This window comes from Chelmon rostratus, chromosome 21, assembly GCF_017976325.1.
Source record: "Chelmon rostratus isolate fCheRos1 chromosome 21, fCheRos1.pri, whole genome shotgun sequence".
NCBI classification, from domain to species: Eukaryota; Metazoa; Chordata; class Actinopteri; order Chaetodontiformes; family Chaetodontidae; genus Chelmon; species Chelmon rostratus.
Window position 1 is genome coordinate 2,378,841 of NC_055678.1, and position 15,865 is coordinate 2,394,705.

The window sequence follows — 15,865 nt, forward strand, 5'->3', positions numbered from 1 at the left end:
TTGATAGTCCTGATCGTGACATTAAATCAAATGACAGCGTACTATGAAAGTGGTACAAGTATCACCCAGCTCTGCAGCTCCACAGATCCTTCCAGCCTCTTTCAGCTAATTGTTTTGGCTTTACTGCATGTTTACTGTACGGCTCAGTCTCAGTGCTCTCATCAACCAGGTTTCCAGCAGCAGGCTGGGAAACGAGCCCTGATAAACCCACAGTACAACCTGGCCAGCACCAAGCAGACAAAGAGAGAGAGTATTCGGTAGTTAGTAGTTAGCCAGATGTTTTTCTCAGGAGTTGGTTGAGAATCAATTCTGGACTTCTTCACCAATGGGACAAAAATATGCTTCCAAATAAAATCTTATGTTCGATGTCTCCTGTGTAAAAAGACAATCATTTTCCGGCCATAACAACTTTATGAGCCAATCGTCAGGGCTGTGGGTTCGTCAGCTCGTCATGGACGTATTGCATTTCTTGAAAAGTATTTTTGCAAAGATGAAACCCACAAAGCAGCTACTGGAACGCCTGGATGTCGCACGCAGCCTGTGAGGTTTTAATGAGAAACAGGTCAAAGCAAGAGGGAATAGAAGGAGATGTGATATTAAAAATGAGAAGACAGATTACGAGTAAAAATAGCTGTAGGACAGGGACAAGTTTGTCAAAACATTCAGCCGTTTAAAATGTGTGAATGAGAGCTGTTCTGCAACTAGTAAAATGACTGTTGTGTCGTTAGCTGGATTGTTGCAGAAACTGAAGTACATGGAGGTCCAGCCAGCACACACCATATTTTACACCAGTTAACAGTATTCAGGAAACAGACTGACTGTCTGTTTCCATCCCATTATCTCTGCCAGCGGAGACCCGTACGCTGCCCCGGTCCAGCTCCATGGCAGCCGGGCTGGAGAGAAACGGGAGGACTCGGGTCCAGGCCATCTTCTCCCACGCAGCCGGGGACAACAGCACCCTGCTCAGCTTCTCTGAGAGCGATGTGATAACCCTGCTGGTCCCCGAGGCCCGGGATGGCTGGCACTACGGAGAGAATGAGAAGACCAGGATGTGAGTTTATTCGCCCTCTCTGAAGATTCTGCAGTGTTTTCATTCCCAGTTTTGTTTGTCTGCCTGATGCAGAACATTACTCGGCCACTGCCAGAACAACCAATGAGGAGTTTTTGTAGTAGTTTTTATATATAAAGCATTTAAAGTTTGGATGTAAAATAAGAGTCAGACCTGAACCGATTGTCCACAGTTTTTTTTAACAAAAAGTCATTCGTGTTTTTTGTGATGCTGATACCTTCTGCTCCCTCGTCTCCTCCAGGCGTGGCTGGTTTCCCTTCTCCTACACCCGCGTGATCTCTGATGCTGATGGCGCCTCCATGAAGCAGCTTCGAGTACACAAGTATGTTTTAAAATAAAAGTCATAAAAGTCTGTATATTTAGGATTTTTTGTCATTGTTTATTTCATTTGGGGTAAATATTGATTTTGATTAAACTTTATTATTTGCTAGTTACTTTCTAATTGATGTTGACAGTGACGTTGATTAGTTCGAGTGCGTTGTGAAACCTTCCAGTGAGCAGCAGCATGTTCACCATCTCTTCTGTTCACCTGCTGTGTGTTTCCAGCCTTCACGGGAAGAGCAGTAGCACGGGGAACCTTCTGGAGAGAGAAGACATGGCTCTGTCTGTCCCTGATTACGGCGTCCACTCCCGTATGGCGGCGCAGAGTGCTGCTGCGCTGCATGGCAGACAGCAACGCCCCTACAGCGTGGCGGTGCCAGGCTTCTCACAGGTGGGGCGCCTGCAAAACAAGCACACATACAAACACACACTGGCATCTACCCACACACGAGTTCACACATGACACATGAGCCATCGCGCAAAACCTGGCGAGGATCTGCGCTTGTCTGTCTCAGAAAGTTTGGAGGGAGCTTTTCCCTTCGTGCTGCTGACCCGAGGCGCCGCACAGGAATAGCTTTGCTTTGACAAGCTGTCTCTTCCTTTAGCAGAGTTCTCTTGTGCCAAAGCTGGCAGAGAACGCTCTGCTACATTAGCTTATATAAACGCAGAAATCAGTTCTCCTTCGCTTCACGCGCTTCTGTTTACGGAAGGTCGAGTGTAAGATGTGGCACAGCTCAGATTGGAGAAGTCTGCGCCTGGCTGCCTCGGTCTCTGAGGGAAGTTCTTCTGACAGCTGATAACAGGGTGAGCGTTTGCCGGACTGAAAGCAAGAGGAGGGAGAGAGGAGGCAGCTGTGGTGACGATGGAGAGGGGTTAATTTTTCAAAAGTCGGAAGTAGATTTATGCAACGCCGAATCCTTCTATCAGCCCAGCCTCCCGCCTACGTCTCACCTGGAACGTTACATGTGGGCGATGCTTAATTGCTCAGCAGTCATGTAACAACTTATACTTTTCTTTCCACCTCAGCGCGTTCAGGGATGGAAGCATCTCTGCTGACATTTAAGTGGAGCTGGGTTTTGTCGTCAGGCTTATGTGCACCTGAACGTGTCTGTGAGCACTGATTAGATGGTTTGCAGGTCAGGAGACATCCAGACATTTGGGTGACAAAGGGCTAAATTTGGTTTGGATGTTGACACACAACTGTGGGTATTTAAATGCTATTTTAACTGACAATTAAGCATCTTTTAGCTCACAAATGACCAATATCACTGCTTACTGGGCAGAAAAGATAATCGAAGAGAGCAGAACATATTAACCTGGAGAGAACTGTTTGTTGTGCACTGAGAGGAACAACTTGAATCAAAACACCGTAAGATATATTTAATTGAAATACGTAATTTGAAGAGTTCCAGGTGAGGTTTGCAGTCTTACACTTTAACACTTTTGATATCAAGCTAAAGTTGCTGAAGGAAGACGCTTTGTTAACGTGGATCTTTTCTGCCATCTGCTGGCTGCTGTGGTCATTGCAGCTTTCCAGTTTCTACTTACTGGTCTAAAAGTATTACGTTGGTTCAGAATAAATTGCATAACTAAATCTGTCGCCTGTCTTGTTTTTTTTCTTTACAGCAGGGAGTTGAAGAGTACGAACCCCGCTTCCCCACAAGGTAAGAAGAACCCTTTGCAGCTGATATTTTTTATTTTGTGTTGATGCAAAAAATCAGGTCAAATTCAGTTCCAGTTCAGTCAGTTCAGGTAGAATGTCATCACAATTGTGTAAAAACTGGATTATGTGCTTCCACTTTGGTCGTTTGTGGGTGGGAAGCCAGTGAGGGATGTGTCCTTTGTGTTGAGGGATTGGGCACGTAGCCTAAAAGTCCAGACCCGCAGACACACAACCAGCTCGACACGCCACTTTTTTGTTTTCTGTTGTTTTCTTTGTGTTCTTTTATGTTTGCATTGTGTTCTGTTGTTTGATTGGATAACATCAGCGATAATATCCCGTAGCATTGAAGACTGGCTTTGTGATTGGTTGACTGTGAGTGTTAAGAGTTCCGTCTCAGCCCACACGGGACTGAAACTGTTGCTTTCTTTCTTTAAAAACATACATTTTAAGGCATGTTGTTGTTTAGTTTGGCTTCTGTGTTAAGCTTAAGTTGATTTTTAAGTTTTCTTTTTGTTTTCCGTTCATTGATATCAAGCACTCACGCTTTGACCCCCCGGCTCCTCGCCATGCCCCCTGTGCACCATGCAGCGCCAGTCACGCTTTCACCCGCTAACTGCACCCACCCACCCAATCCCTTACGAGCTCACCCTGCTTCAGACCCTCTAGTTCACACTTGTTTGATCGTCACACTGCAGGAAGTTAAGGGTCAGATGAAGTGGAGGGGGTTTATTTATCATATTGGAGGGTGGGCGTGGTTTCCGCCTCTCCGTGTGTCCTGGTTGTGTTTGCTGCTGTTTCTTCTGAGCCAGCCCACCTGGAAGCCTCTCCCTCTCTTTGTCCACAGTTCCACAGAGGGCAAATTGATTTCGACAGTGTGAGGACAGACAGACAAACGAGCACAGACTCAGCCAGACGATGCGATAGGACAGGCTCCTCGCTGCCCCTCAGCCAACCCCTTCCCTCGTCCTCCCCTCCTCTTCCCCGCCTCCCTATCTCCCGCTTATGGCAATAAACTCTCCCTGAGCCAATCAATGAAAGGAAGAGGCTCGGGTCTGTATCTGTTCCCCTCTCTGATCTCCCTCCCTCCCTCCTCCCCCGCTTCTGCCCTGTGCTGTCTTACCGGCCGGCAGCCACGCCGGGCCGCCGGTGAAGCCTCGGCGCAGAGCCGTGCCAAGCCAAACCAGAACAAAATGGACTCTGTGCCATCCGAATATTCAAAATCAACGTGATGGACATTTTCTCTGAGGAAAATGTATCTTTTGCTTGTCTTTCATGCATGTACATTTCTTTTATATATCGCCGGGGATTATATCTCCCCGCCAAAGGAACCTGATTTTCCAGAAGTGTCAGCGCTCTCCATCACAGTGACAATGTAAAGGATGTAAATCAGGGTGTGAAATTAAAGATGTTGATCCCAAAGAGGATTTTCACAATGTAAAAAAATGACATTACAATCAATACTTTTACTGGGTCTTTCAGTATTTAACAATAATTTTACCTTTTCATGCTGTGAGGTTTTGTATTCCTCTGAGATAAGAGGCCATGTATCACGAGTAGTGAACAGCTAATGTAAATGTTTAACTTACGGAACGGAGGTAATGTGACAGGAATGTTTACTGTACATAAATGTGCCATACAGAAGTGCTTGTCATACAGTATCTACGATCAGTTCATTAGAAAAAAATGCACCTTATGAAAGTAATAGTCTATATTTCTGACTTCCTGTAAACAAACGTACTGTAACGTTTTCAGTATCAGCCTTTCAACTTGTTCTCCAACGTCTTTCTGGGGGGACACTGTGCTCAGACACAAACCCAGGTGCTCGGGGTCATTCCACTCTTTTGTGGTGTGTGTGATATCATGCCAAGGCTGAATGGGGTCAGTTATCCCTCGTCCCTGAACGACATGCAAGGCTCTGAGTTGGGTTTAGTGCTGAAACTGTTAGCTGATTCGTCTACTGTCCGACAATTATTTACCAAACTAAACTGGCAAACGTCCGCTAGCTCCAGCTCCTCAAATGTGAGAATTTGCTGCTTTTACTTGTTTGGTAACACTTTATATTAAGGAACACACAGCTGCTTATTAGCATGCATATTAGTAGCATATTGGCTCCTTATTAGTCATGATGAATGAATGAATTATGATCTTAATAACACTAACGCCCAGAATAAGGCATTAGTAAGTGCTTTATAATGACTAATAAAGAGCCAGTTTGCTACTAATATGCATGCTAATAAGCAGCTATTTAATGGTGAACGTGTGAGCCTTGTGTTACCTCTGTTTTATATCATTGTAGATTTAATATCTTTGGTTTTTAGACTGTTGGTCAGACAAAATTGGCCTAAATAATACACGATAGTGATTAATTGCTAATAACAGTGATGAATAGTTGCAGCCGTAGACGGGCGATCCATCGTTCATGCATGAAAGAAAAGACAACAGGTTCTGCTGTTTGGCTCGGTGCACATGATCTCGAAACTCCGCTTTCCGTTTGCATCCATTTGAGATCTTTTCCTATTATAGTGCCTCTTACTGTGAATTAAGTGACTAACGTGGATAATCTATTTTTATGGTAACTTTCAGTTCTAGTCAGTAACAGATATGCTGATGAGCTTCTGGATCCGGAGATTCAGACGAGGCATCGGCAGTGTCGCGATAGTGAAACAGGGTCATTGGTTTCTACAGTGCCACGTTCATCCAGGGGGCAGATTCATGGCACAGCCTCTCTGTAGCCTTGAAGGGGAGAGGAGTTCTTTTAATGTTGGAACCTCATTCAGCCTTCTTGTACTGTTGTCTTTGCAATTAAAGGCTTGATTTTAAAACCCGAGTGAGTAAAAAGCATCATGTTTTGAAGATGAAAACTGTTTGTCTGATTCTCTCTGTGCTAAATAAAGATGCTGGTCGGCCCGTCTGTACGTCAGTCCAGTCAGTGCCTGTCTTTACTAACCGCTGTCCGTCTGTCCACATCTGATGTCCACTAACAAGCCCCTCTAGGAACTGGTCTTTCTCATATTGTTAGCTTCTAAATCCTACGAGGTCTTTACAAGAAATCTACGAAAAAACTGCTGTCTTTACCAAAGAGAGGAGGTGAAAATGAAAAGTGTGCACCTCTCCCGTCCCTCCTGCTCTGCAGAAAAGTCTGTCTGCACCAAATATTTCCAACGGTCGCCTGTTCAAAGAGTCTTAAAATAGTTTTTTCTCACGATTTTCTAGCACCAAGTGTCACTTTCCTGATCTGCTGTGTTCCACGTCGTGCTTTTCACTACTTTTAGGAAAAGTATTTCAAGACTTAATTGGAAATTTTAGTCCAGATGGACTTTTTGCATTGTAGAAATGTTTCCCTTGCTGCACATGTCTGCTGTCTCTGTGCTCTCTTCTCCTCTGTCTGTCACCTAACACTCGTCTTCCCCCTCAGCTTTGCCAACCCCCCTTTTTTTCCGTCTCTGTTTTGATGAATTTAGAGACAAAAGTCGAGTGCAAACGACTGGAAGCTGCCAGTGTTTCTTCTTTCTCCACTAAAATAAGCCCAAGGTATGACTGCCATTGCTGCAGAGATAGCACACCAACCACCTGTGGCCGAATAACTTCTACATCAGCTGATGTGCTTTAATTTTGAGGCGTTTTGTTGTTAAAAAAATCAAAATATTGTACAGAGAATTTATGGACATGCATGCTTTGGGGGCACCAAAAAGTGTAACGCTGATGACCTCAAATGTATGGTGAATTTCTACTCTAAAAGGTGTGAAATAAATTTATTCAGCTGGACATTTTTGGTTGTTTCTGTTCATTTTTTCTTTAAATCCCACGAGACGATTAGACTTTGATTTTTTTTGTCTTTTTTTGTTAAATAGACTTTTAATTTGTCTCTAAATTAGTCTTCGAAGGCCAAATATGTTTTTCTTCTGCTTCTTTTTTAGCTTGTAAAACTAATTATCTTTATTTTAGAGCAGCTCACTAAAAAGCAGGTTAATTAAGCTCTAATTCTTGTTTTAAGAACATGCTTTTGTAGCAGCTAGAGATGTTCTAGACTTCTCCAGAAGGTTTTGTTTTCTTCTTCATCACATCCTACCGGAAGAATTAGCCTTCCTGCCTCATCGTAGGCTAGCTGGTGATCATCCTCGTGCTTTAACGCATTAACCAGCGGCTCTTCTTGCACATTTGGTGTCACTTCATGTCCACATTTCTGGAACTGACTCGGTTTCCATCATAACCTCCCACCGGCCTTGTTGCATGTAGTGTGTGTGTGTGTGTGTGTGTTCAGTGCACAGTAGTTACACTGCATCCTACCTGCCCTGACCTGCCAATGCCATACACCTACTGACCTGCTCCTCCTGCTGCTAGCAAAGGTACCTTTTTCAAGTGTGTGTGTTTGTGTGAATCACAGCATATTCATTTTTTATCATGCCAGTGTTTTGGTTTTTTTTTTACTTCACTGTGATATCTGTGTTCCTGCCTGTTTTATTTTTGTTTCCTGTCTTCTGAATTAAATATATTTGGGTCATAATTTACATGTCGACACGCAGCAACTGTGAGTTTGTAGAGTCGTGATCTGTTTGCGGTGTCGTGAATGTGTTAAACATCAGTGAATAAATAGCACAGTAAGTTTAGATGCATTTCATAGATTTCCCTCAAACAAGCGGACCATCACTGAGTTTGACTGGCAGCCTCTACAGGCCTCAGCACTGCACGTCCTACCTGATGAAAAGCCTGAAATGCTGTGAAGCAGAAATATGTTGGACCTGGGCTGCCTCTCACATCCATGGCCACCCCACACAGGGTGGATGTGTTTGTGTGATTAAACCTCTTATCCAGATGTTTCCACATGATCAGACCTATTTTCAATTGATTGACATTTCCTCAACTAATATAATATAATAATATATAATATAACTCACAATATCATGAATTTTCTGGCATTGCTCACCCAAATTCAACCTGAGGAGACGTCTAATCAGCCAGAATAACTGAAAACACGCATAAAAAGCCTCAAAATCGTCCCTTGTAAGCTGAAGGTGACATGTTGGAGAGACTATGTTGTTATGAAAGCACTTCATTTGAAGTTTATCTCTAAAACCTGAATCCTTGAAGTAGGCCTAACCTGCCCAGCATTAGATAAATGAAGTACAGGCACCTCAAAAATGCACTTGAGTAAACTGACAAATTTATTTACCAGCTCTGCTTGCATAACTGGATTTTACAGGTGGTCCAGTGGAGGGACAGTGGAGGGACAGTGGAGGGACAGTGGAGGGACAGAGGGGACGACATCCTGCTGCAGACAGTTTGAAATAGAGGCTTCCGGTCGTCTCAGTTTTGGTCTTATTTATTTACGTCGTAACTCCTACACAGTCTTCCTTCCTTTTAATAATGATGATAGCTTGTCTTAATAGTAATTAAGTATATTGTAAAGCCATTTAAAGCACGATGCGTACAGTAATTATTGTGTCACATCAGAATATGTCACTTAGTGTTTGAGAAGATGTTGACCTTTGACACTTGGGGACTGTCTCTGCTTTCAGTACAGGGCCTGATTACGCCCGCTTTTGAGTGACCAAAACCCATCGTAAGTGACTGTCCTCGGCCTTCAGGGGCTTTTCCTTCCCTTCTTCGTTGTCACTGAAAGCGTCTTCATTCTCACGCTGGCTTTGGGTGTCGTGGAGCAGCTTTCCATCACTCTTTGTGTTGTTTTTACGTGATGTGACTGTTTACTGACTCATCAGCTGACTGTCGGGTGATCCTTCAGGAAACGTGTTGCATGTTTCAGCATCGTGTTCGTCTTTCCATCCTTTCTTTTTTTTTGCATGACTGTACTTTTTTCAGCTGCACTGTTTCCGTTTCATCCTTTTCTGTCATTATTTTCAATGATTTGCGTCACATTTTATCAAATTAAAAGAGAAAGTAAATGTTTTTTCACTGCATTTTCTTTCCTCTTCTTCCTCCCAGCATCGAACCGCCCAACGAGCCGGCCGTGGAGGCCCCACCCATCCCTCCCCTTTCTGATGAAGAGGATGAAATCGAGGAGGATGAGCTTGATGAAGCTCACTATGACTCCGTGGAGAAGGCCTCGCCTCCCCCGGGTGACTACTGAGCTCTCCCCCAGTTTAAACCAGCTGTAGGTGGATCACTGGTGCACGATAGCAGCCTCACCCCTCAGCTGTAAAGCTCTGATTCAAACACAGTATTACATTAATGCAACTATATGATAAGAATTAAATATGGCCAGCAAATGAACAGTTAACACTTACAGTAATCTCTGCATTAGTAATGAGGTAATTTAAGGTAAATAAAAGCTAGAATTGATTTATATTGGATATTCTAGCACAGAACGCACATTGAAAACCAGACAAATTTAAAAATCAGGCTTTGCTCTTGATTGTTTTTCACTGAGTTGCATTTCTGTACATGCATGTGCTCACATTTTGGGGTCACAGCGAAGGACTACAGTGGAGTTGTCTCACCCTTTTCACTTTCAAAACACGCAGGGAGGTGATGTGGTAAGAAGTAAGAGTAGATGTTTGCCTCAGATAGATTCTTGGTTCATTTTCAAAGCCTGAATTATTGCCTCTTCCATCATATCGTGACTCAAAGACTGACGACTGGCTCCTCATGTAGACTCACAGGACCTGCAGCTGGTCTGAGAAGTCGCCTGACGACGTCTCTGTGCTTTTAAAAATGCAGCCTCCTCCCCCTGCCTTGTCAACTAAAGGGCTTTGATGTTGGTAAGCTACATATCTCGTCAGGTGTTTCACCTTTTAGCCTCACCTGTTAATACTGCCTTCTCACAGGGCAAGCGTACCAACCTGTGCTGGTGCTGCGTCGAACACTGCTACACACAGCCAGAAAACAGAGAAGTTTGTCATTTGTCTGATCCGACACGGATCATTAATGGTGGATGTTTCAGCAGACGATGCATTGAAACACACCACAGACAATAGACTAGCCAGAAAAATCAGCAGTGTCTGTGTCATGAATTTGTGCTGAGTGATAGCATCAAACCTGATAAGCACACTACTCGTAGTACTGTATACTGACAGGAAATCTATTCTGTAATATTAGTTAGAAGCAGCACTGCAGGTGTACCTACAGTAACAATGCACTGCACCAGTTCTCAGATTTCATTGATCTGACGTTTGATTAATATAATGTACAAGCAGTTTGTAAGATCTTCTTAAAGCAACATTTTCAGCAGCTGTGATTTGCATTTTGTCTCCTGTCACATTTGAAATAACTGGATGCTTTGATGTAGAGAGACGAGCAATCAGGAGGACACTGGTATAGATCATTATTAGATAGACTGAGCTGCCTTTCCTTAAAACTGATGGTTAAAGGACAGTCCCCGTCCAAACATTTGTCTGAGGATTATCCAGAGTTACGAGATGCCGCTGTTGAATTTTTTATCAAATGTTGTCAAATTCTGTGAGCAGCACAAACACACCTCTGACCCTGTCTCCACTCAATAACTGAGGAAAATCATGTTTCGTATGTGAAAACCTGGACACATCAGGGTGCCTCAATACAGTCAATATAAAGAAATCAGACATAGTGTTTTTTTAAGATCATTTGAGTGAACCTACTCTTTAATTTTGCCTCCTGTTAATCTGATGCAGGTGAAGATATAGAAATTGTTAAACTTACTGATGAATTTCATTATTCATTTAGTGGAAGGAGCTGAGGTGAAATCTCATCCACAAGTAATAAAATTAAGGTTTGAGTGGTTTAAAGTAGAACTGCACTGATTTAAAAGGTGATTTGAACATTTAAAAGCCAGATTTGAATGTTTGGAATATGTGTTTCGTACTGAACATGTTAGGTGCTTCGCTAAGACAGTACGTAGTTTCAATGAAATGTGCCTTAGTTTAAAATGTGAACAGGAATTCTCTTCATAATAATCAGTTTCCTCTCATATACAGTCAGTGCTCACGTTAGGTGCAGGATATCTTAAGAGCAACTGCACTCTGAGTCTTGTATGTAGGAAAAGGATTACTGTACTGACCTCTAAGGGTTGAATGGTTTAAGTCTGTTAACTTCAAGTCATCCAGCTGTGACACAGCAGAACTGTACATTGTGAAGCACTAGAGGCACCACGGAGCATGCAACGACCACTAGGTGGCAGTACAAGCTGAGTTTTCAGAGTGCAGTTACTTGTTAAATACCAGAAATTAGCAGCTTTGCTTTTCGAACTGATAAAATCCGTATCAGTGTAACCAAGTGATACAAGAAGACTAATACAATACAGATATGATGACTGACAGTCAAACCTGTATCATTGTGATTTCATGGCAAACAGTGTCTGTTTTTCAATTTAATTTTGAGAATAAAGAATCAAGTATTTACCCAGATTTTGCTGTATGTCTTGTATATCCCGCATCAGACCACTTGATATTTTTGTCTTTTCACGATGGCCGCCGTGTCATGAACTCTTGCCGTGACTTCGAAGAGACACGACGGCAACATGCGACCTTGTTCAGTTAAATATGTTTGTGTGGTCCGTGTGACTCACTGATCCTTTATCTGAGGTTTGTGCAGGTTAGGATCTATGGCCCTGACCACGGCTCTGAGTTGTGGGGCGGTGGTGGCCTAAAGGTCAGAGAAGCGACTGGAAGTTCACCAATTCAGTCCCCCCAAACTACTCCGAAGGATGTTTGTGGATGGGGAAGGTGGAACTTGAGCCCCTGCTGCTGCAGTGGAGCTGCCCATTGGGCAGCAGAGGAGAGTGCGGTTGTACTTGGCAGCTTTCATGTGTGAATGTGTGTAGCTGTGTGGATGTGTGTACTGATAAATCCAATGGCGCTGTCCGTGGTGAAGCAGTCTGATTTGTAATTCTGCATTTTTCCTCAGTCCCGTCTGTCAGTTTGATGTAAATATTCTCTAAACTATCTACTATAAAAACTTAATTCTACACTATATTGTCGCCTATATACTCTATAGATTAGTGACACCCTCATGATGGAAGTGACAAGCAGCAACGTGTAGTCACGGAATAGCGAGAAGATCATAGAGACACACTGCTGCCTGTAATATTTCTATGATCTCTCAGTTGCATCTGTGCCTAACCCCTCTGGTCATGCCCCCTTGTTAAAAATGAACAAATTACACAATACTGTAGTCTAATTTTTATATTCAGAGTTTTGTTCTCACCTCATTTGAACGGAGAATAAATTAACAAAAGGTGAAAGTTATCTTCAGATGTGTAAAACAGACTTTATTTATATTTGATAGAAGGTACAGAAAGTAATGATGTGACCAGGTCAGTGTGGGGGCACATGGTACCGACAGCATCCCAAACCGAAACCTCACCTGCATCTTTTCTACAACCAGGTCAAAGCTGCTGAAATAATCCTCCTTCCTGTCTCCACTCTGGGGTAAAAACAACACCAACCGTTGCCCCGGGACCACAACACAACATCTCTTTGGCAACAAGAAACATAAGAGACATATATTTTAAACCTTCCCTCCGTCACAGGTACAGTACATCAATACTCTTAAAAGTATTTTTGTTGAGATACAAAAATATTACGGACCGCTGTCTAGATGGTTCTATGCTAAACTGTTACAGAATATTAAAGCCTCGGAGGGCAAACAAACACTTAGAAGACACTATATGTTCATCATAGGGTGTTTTGAAAGGTGGTGTCCTGCTTCAACCAACAACTCGTCAACCACACCTTCCGTCTCACGTCCTTACATTTACACAGAGAAAGCAAAGCGTTGTAACGTTTCATGGTCGTGGCATTAGCCCTCTATCGCCTTTCAACTCGCTTTTCAGTGCTATAAAATCTCACTCTGTGATTGTTTCAGTGTGGTGCTCAGATTTGACTTCCTTTTTTATACATAAATAACCCAAACTATTATTTTTTCCTTGCAAATCTGAAAAGGTTCAACAGTTCAGCTTCTAAAACCAGAGTCATAGTACAAAACTGCTCCAAACAAGCTCAGTGGAGACGATACACAGAGTGACAGTAGAATCAGGCAGCTCGTCTTACAAACAGATAACATGGTAGAAATGGGCAGAAGCTAAGAAATACGGCATGTATAATGTGCTGATTTACATACACAAAAGCATGTTTGCAGACTAACCTCAGTGCAGACAAAAATAGAATTTAACAGCCTGCTGTGCAGCGTTGTGTTTTCGTATACAGGCCTGTAGGGTTGGGCAATATGACGACACATACCGACGCTAAAAATAATATTTCTAACAAGGTATCTGTACCTTTAATATCTCCGGTTGTACTTTGCCTTTGTGAATGCAAATCAACGAGCATTACTGCTTTCTGGCAATACTGAATTTTCTGCATCGTTGCATCAATGTGATGAAGAGCGCTGAATTATCATGTGTTTAACTTCAAATTAATTAACTGTCTCGAGATTAATACCATGATCACAACATAATATTACATATAATGTGATGAAGATATCATCCATATCGCCCAGCCCTATCGGCCCATTTCATTATTAGAGAACTACTGTCTTCATGCAGCCTGAATGTCTCCTGCTGCCAATTTGTTTTGGACCTGTAACATGAAAGTGGACTTCCTGGACTTCACCACGCGTGCCTGTCTGTCCTCCAAAATAACAAACAACTGTCTCCTCTGTCTCAAAGCAATAAATTCTTATAGATACTGTTTTCTAGTTACTTGAAACCATGCATCGCTATATTTGAAAAACCTGTTAAACCTTTAATATGAGTAAAATCTGGAATGACTTCCTTCACTTCTTGTCACCATAGTGACAATGTTGTGCCTGATGTTTACAACAAAGAGGGGTTGGTTGTGATGGCGGTGCTGGCACTCAATTTGGTGGAGAGAATGGGCCACATGTTTATGTGAAACAGTACAGTTGTGTTCCTGATACAAAAAAAAAGAAAAAAATAGGGTCAGAAAATGTCAGTTTGTCCAGGTTCTGTCAGCTTTTTCCACAAAAAACCCTCTGTAACCAGACACGACCCTTTGAAATTCCCTTTTCTTCCGTCTTTCATGCTAGTATGTCCTTTGTCTCTGATTGAACTGAAATATTAACATTGTATTACTTGTGATACCTCAAGGATCCTTGTTGATATTCATTAAGACGAGTAAAGCAGTTTCCCAAAAAGTAAAAGTCTGGAGCTGCGTAGTCTCGTTCAAGGTGCTCGTCCTTTGTTGAAAAGCCAAGAAATCGTCATTGTGTCTTTTCGCTCAGCGACGGTTAGCGGCAGTTCCCATTTCCAGGTGGTTCTACCCATCAGAAAGTAAGACGTAAAAGTGGCGGCAAATGTGATGCTTTCCAAAGATCTGTCCTTCCATTTTGTCTCTTTGATCCAAAAAATATGCAGAATTCAACATACAAGTTTCCCCTGCTTTCATATATTCTTTACATCGTACATACAGTTTATATTAATATTCTGTAAATTTTATATGTTAACCGTACTCTTGTCAGTATTCTGAACAGCTTAGGGCAGTCCTACGGAGTAAGACGGACCTTTCAAAAGTGTCCACGGGCGAGAAGAGGCACTGTCTTGTGTTTCTAAAACCTGACTTTACAAAAATAAATCAGAAGTCATGCTAGCAGGCCAAGTCGTTGTCACAGAGAGGCAGTAAGTATCCACAGCTCGTTACTCTTTGTCCCCGTCCTCGCTGCTTCCTGCGAAAGGCAGAAGAAGGCAAAGAGCGTCAGTAAACACAAGCGCTTTAACAAGCTATTAAGCATCCTCCTGCTTCAAATTTTTGGCAGATTTCTATGAAATTTGGCAAGAAAGTTTATCATCCCATTAGGGTGGTACGTCTTACTGTGATTATGTTGCAGCCAACAGTTGCATCTTTAAGGGGCCAGTTTCCCAGAGCAGGATTAAAAACAATATTAAAGTAGCTTTTAATACAATATGTCTGAAGAGTTACTCCTAGACTCGAGGCTTAAATGAACCCTCAGAGGAGCCAGATCAGATATCTGTTTATTGTTATTTGGAGCATTTGTAAGATTTAATACTGTCATTAAAGCATTTTTCAGCAGAGAAAATCCAGGCGACATCATCTCACTACCTGTTTCAGTTCAGCTTCAGTTCAATGAGCAAAACTCACTGAGAACAGTTGAGCTTAATCTTATTTTATTAGTCCAGAACCCCAGAGACGAGAAGCTGATACACAGTTCACAAAGCCAGAATCAACTAGCTTTGCTACGAAAACAGAAACCTTAACCTTGTTGTTATGTGTCCCGGTTTTAGCAGCTTTGAACATTTAGCCGAGTTTCTCTGCAACTTTGATCTCTAAACTATTTTCAAATGTGAACAGCAGAAATCGGAATCTCGGTCCCCACAAATAGATAATTTTTACGTGTGTGAAAAGAAATCTCACCCCTAATTTTAAAAAAAAAACGTGTTTGTTATGAGAAGTTTTAGAGACCCACCTCCTACGGAGTCCATATCAGAGTCGGAGATGTGAGTGATGGAGAAACGGGACACGGTGGAGGGGGAGACGGTGAAGCGGGAGTGCTGTACGGCCGGTTTGGGGTCTGGAGCTTTGGGGGTGGAGCGGGGCGGAGGGGAGTCAGATGCCACTGTGGATGTTGGTAGAGGGAGCAGGGGGAAGTCGTCCTCCCACTCATACCCTGCACCTGAGGGCAGGCAATAAGAAGATATTTAAGAACTGCTGTGTGCTAGCTGAATGAGTTTTGTTGTGCTGTGTTTTCTTCTACTCACTCTCCTCGGAGATGTTTCCATCAGAAGAGTCATCTGAGGCGTTGACCCTTTCTTGGGATTTGGTCCGTGAACTCTGACCCTCGGCTCCTAAAGGGAAGCCGTGCTCAGCCAGCTCCTTGGTTGGGCTCTCCTAGTGTAGTTAAGTAGA

The 15,865-nt window shown here is 42.8% G+C and overlaps 2 protein-coding genes across 7 annotated transcripts in view; one reads left to right on the plus strand and one right to left on the minus strand.

Annotated features, from left to right (window-relative positions):
• The window catches only part of baiap2b (BAR/IMD domain containing adaptor protein 2b), a 68,680-nt gene extending 57,291 nt beyond the window's left edge, over positions 1 to 11,389 (plus strand). For 4 of the 6 annotated variants that reach the window (XM_041962643.1, XM_041962645.1, XM_041962646.1 and 1 more), the window contains 5 exons: positions 850 to 1,051; positions 1,311 to 1,391; positions 1,616 to 1,781; positions 3,017 to 3,054; positions 8,994 to 11,389. In XM_041962643.1, the coding sequence (XP_041818577.1) occupies positions 850 to 1,051; positions 1,311 to 1,391; positions 1,616 to 1,781; positions 3,017 to 3,054; positions 8,994 to 9,138 (632 nt within the window). In that variant the 3' untranslated portion in view covers positions 9,139 to 11,389. Of the gene's footprint in view, positions 1 to 849; positions 1,052 to 1,310; positions 1,392 to 1,615; positions 1,782 to 3,016; positions 3,055 to 3,897; positions 5,137 to 8,569; positions 8,614 to 8,993 lie in introns of those variants that run through there. The other 2 variants (XM_041962648.1, XM_041962647.1) reach the window with 2 other exon arrangements.
• Positions 11,390 to 12,239: 850 nt separating this feature from the next.
• Positions 12,240 to 15,865, minus strand: part of aatkb (apoptosis-associated tyrosine kinase b) — a 49,265-nt gene continuing 45,639 nt past the window's right edge. Inside the window, exons 12-14 of the mRNA XM_041963318.1 lie at positions 15,718 to 15,847; positions 15,426 to 15,632; positions 12,240 to 14,666 (exon numbers count right to left, since the gene is read on the minus strand). Of these exons, the coding sequence (XP_041819252.1) occupies positions 14,638 to 14,666; positions 15,426 to 15,632; positions 15,718 to 15,847 (366 nt within the window). The 3' untranslated portion in view covers positions 12,240 to 14,637. The remainder of the gene's footprint in view (positions 14,667 to 15,425; positions 15,633 to 15,717; positions 15,848 to 15,865) is intronic.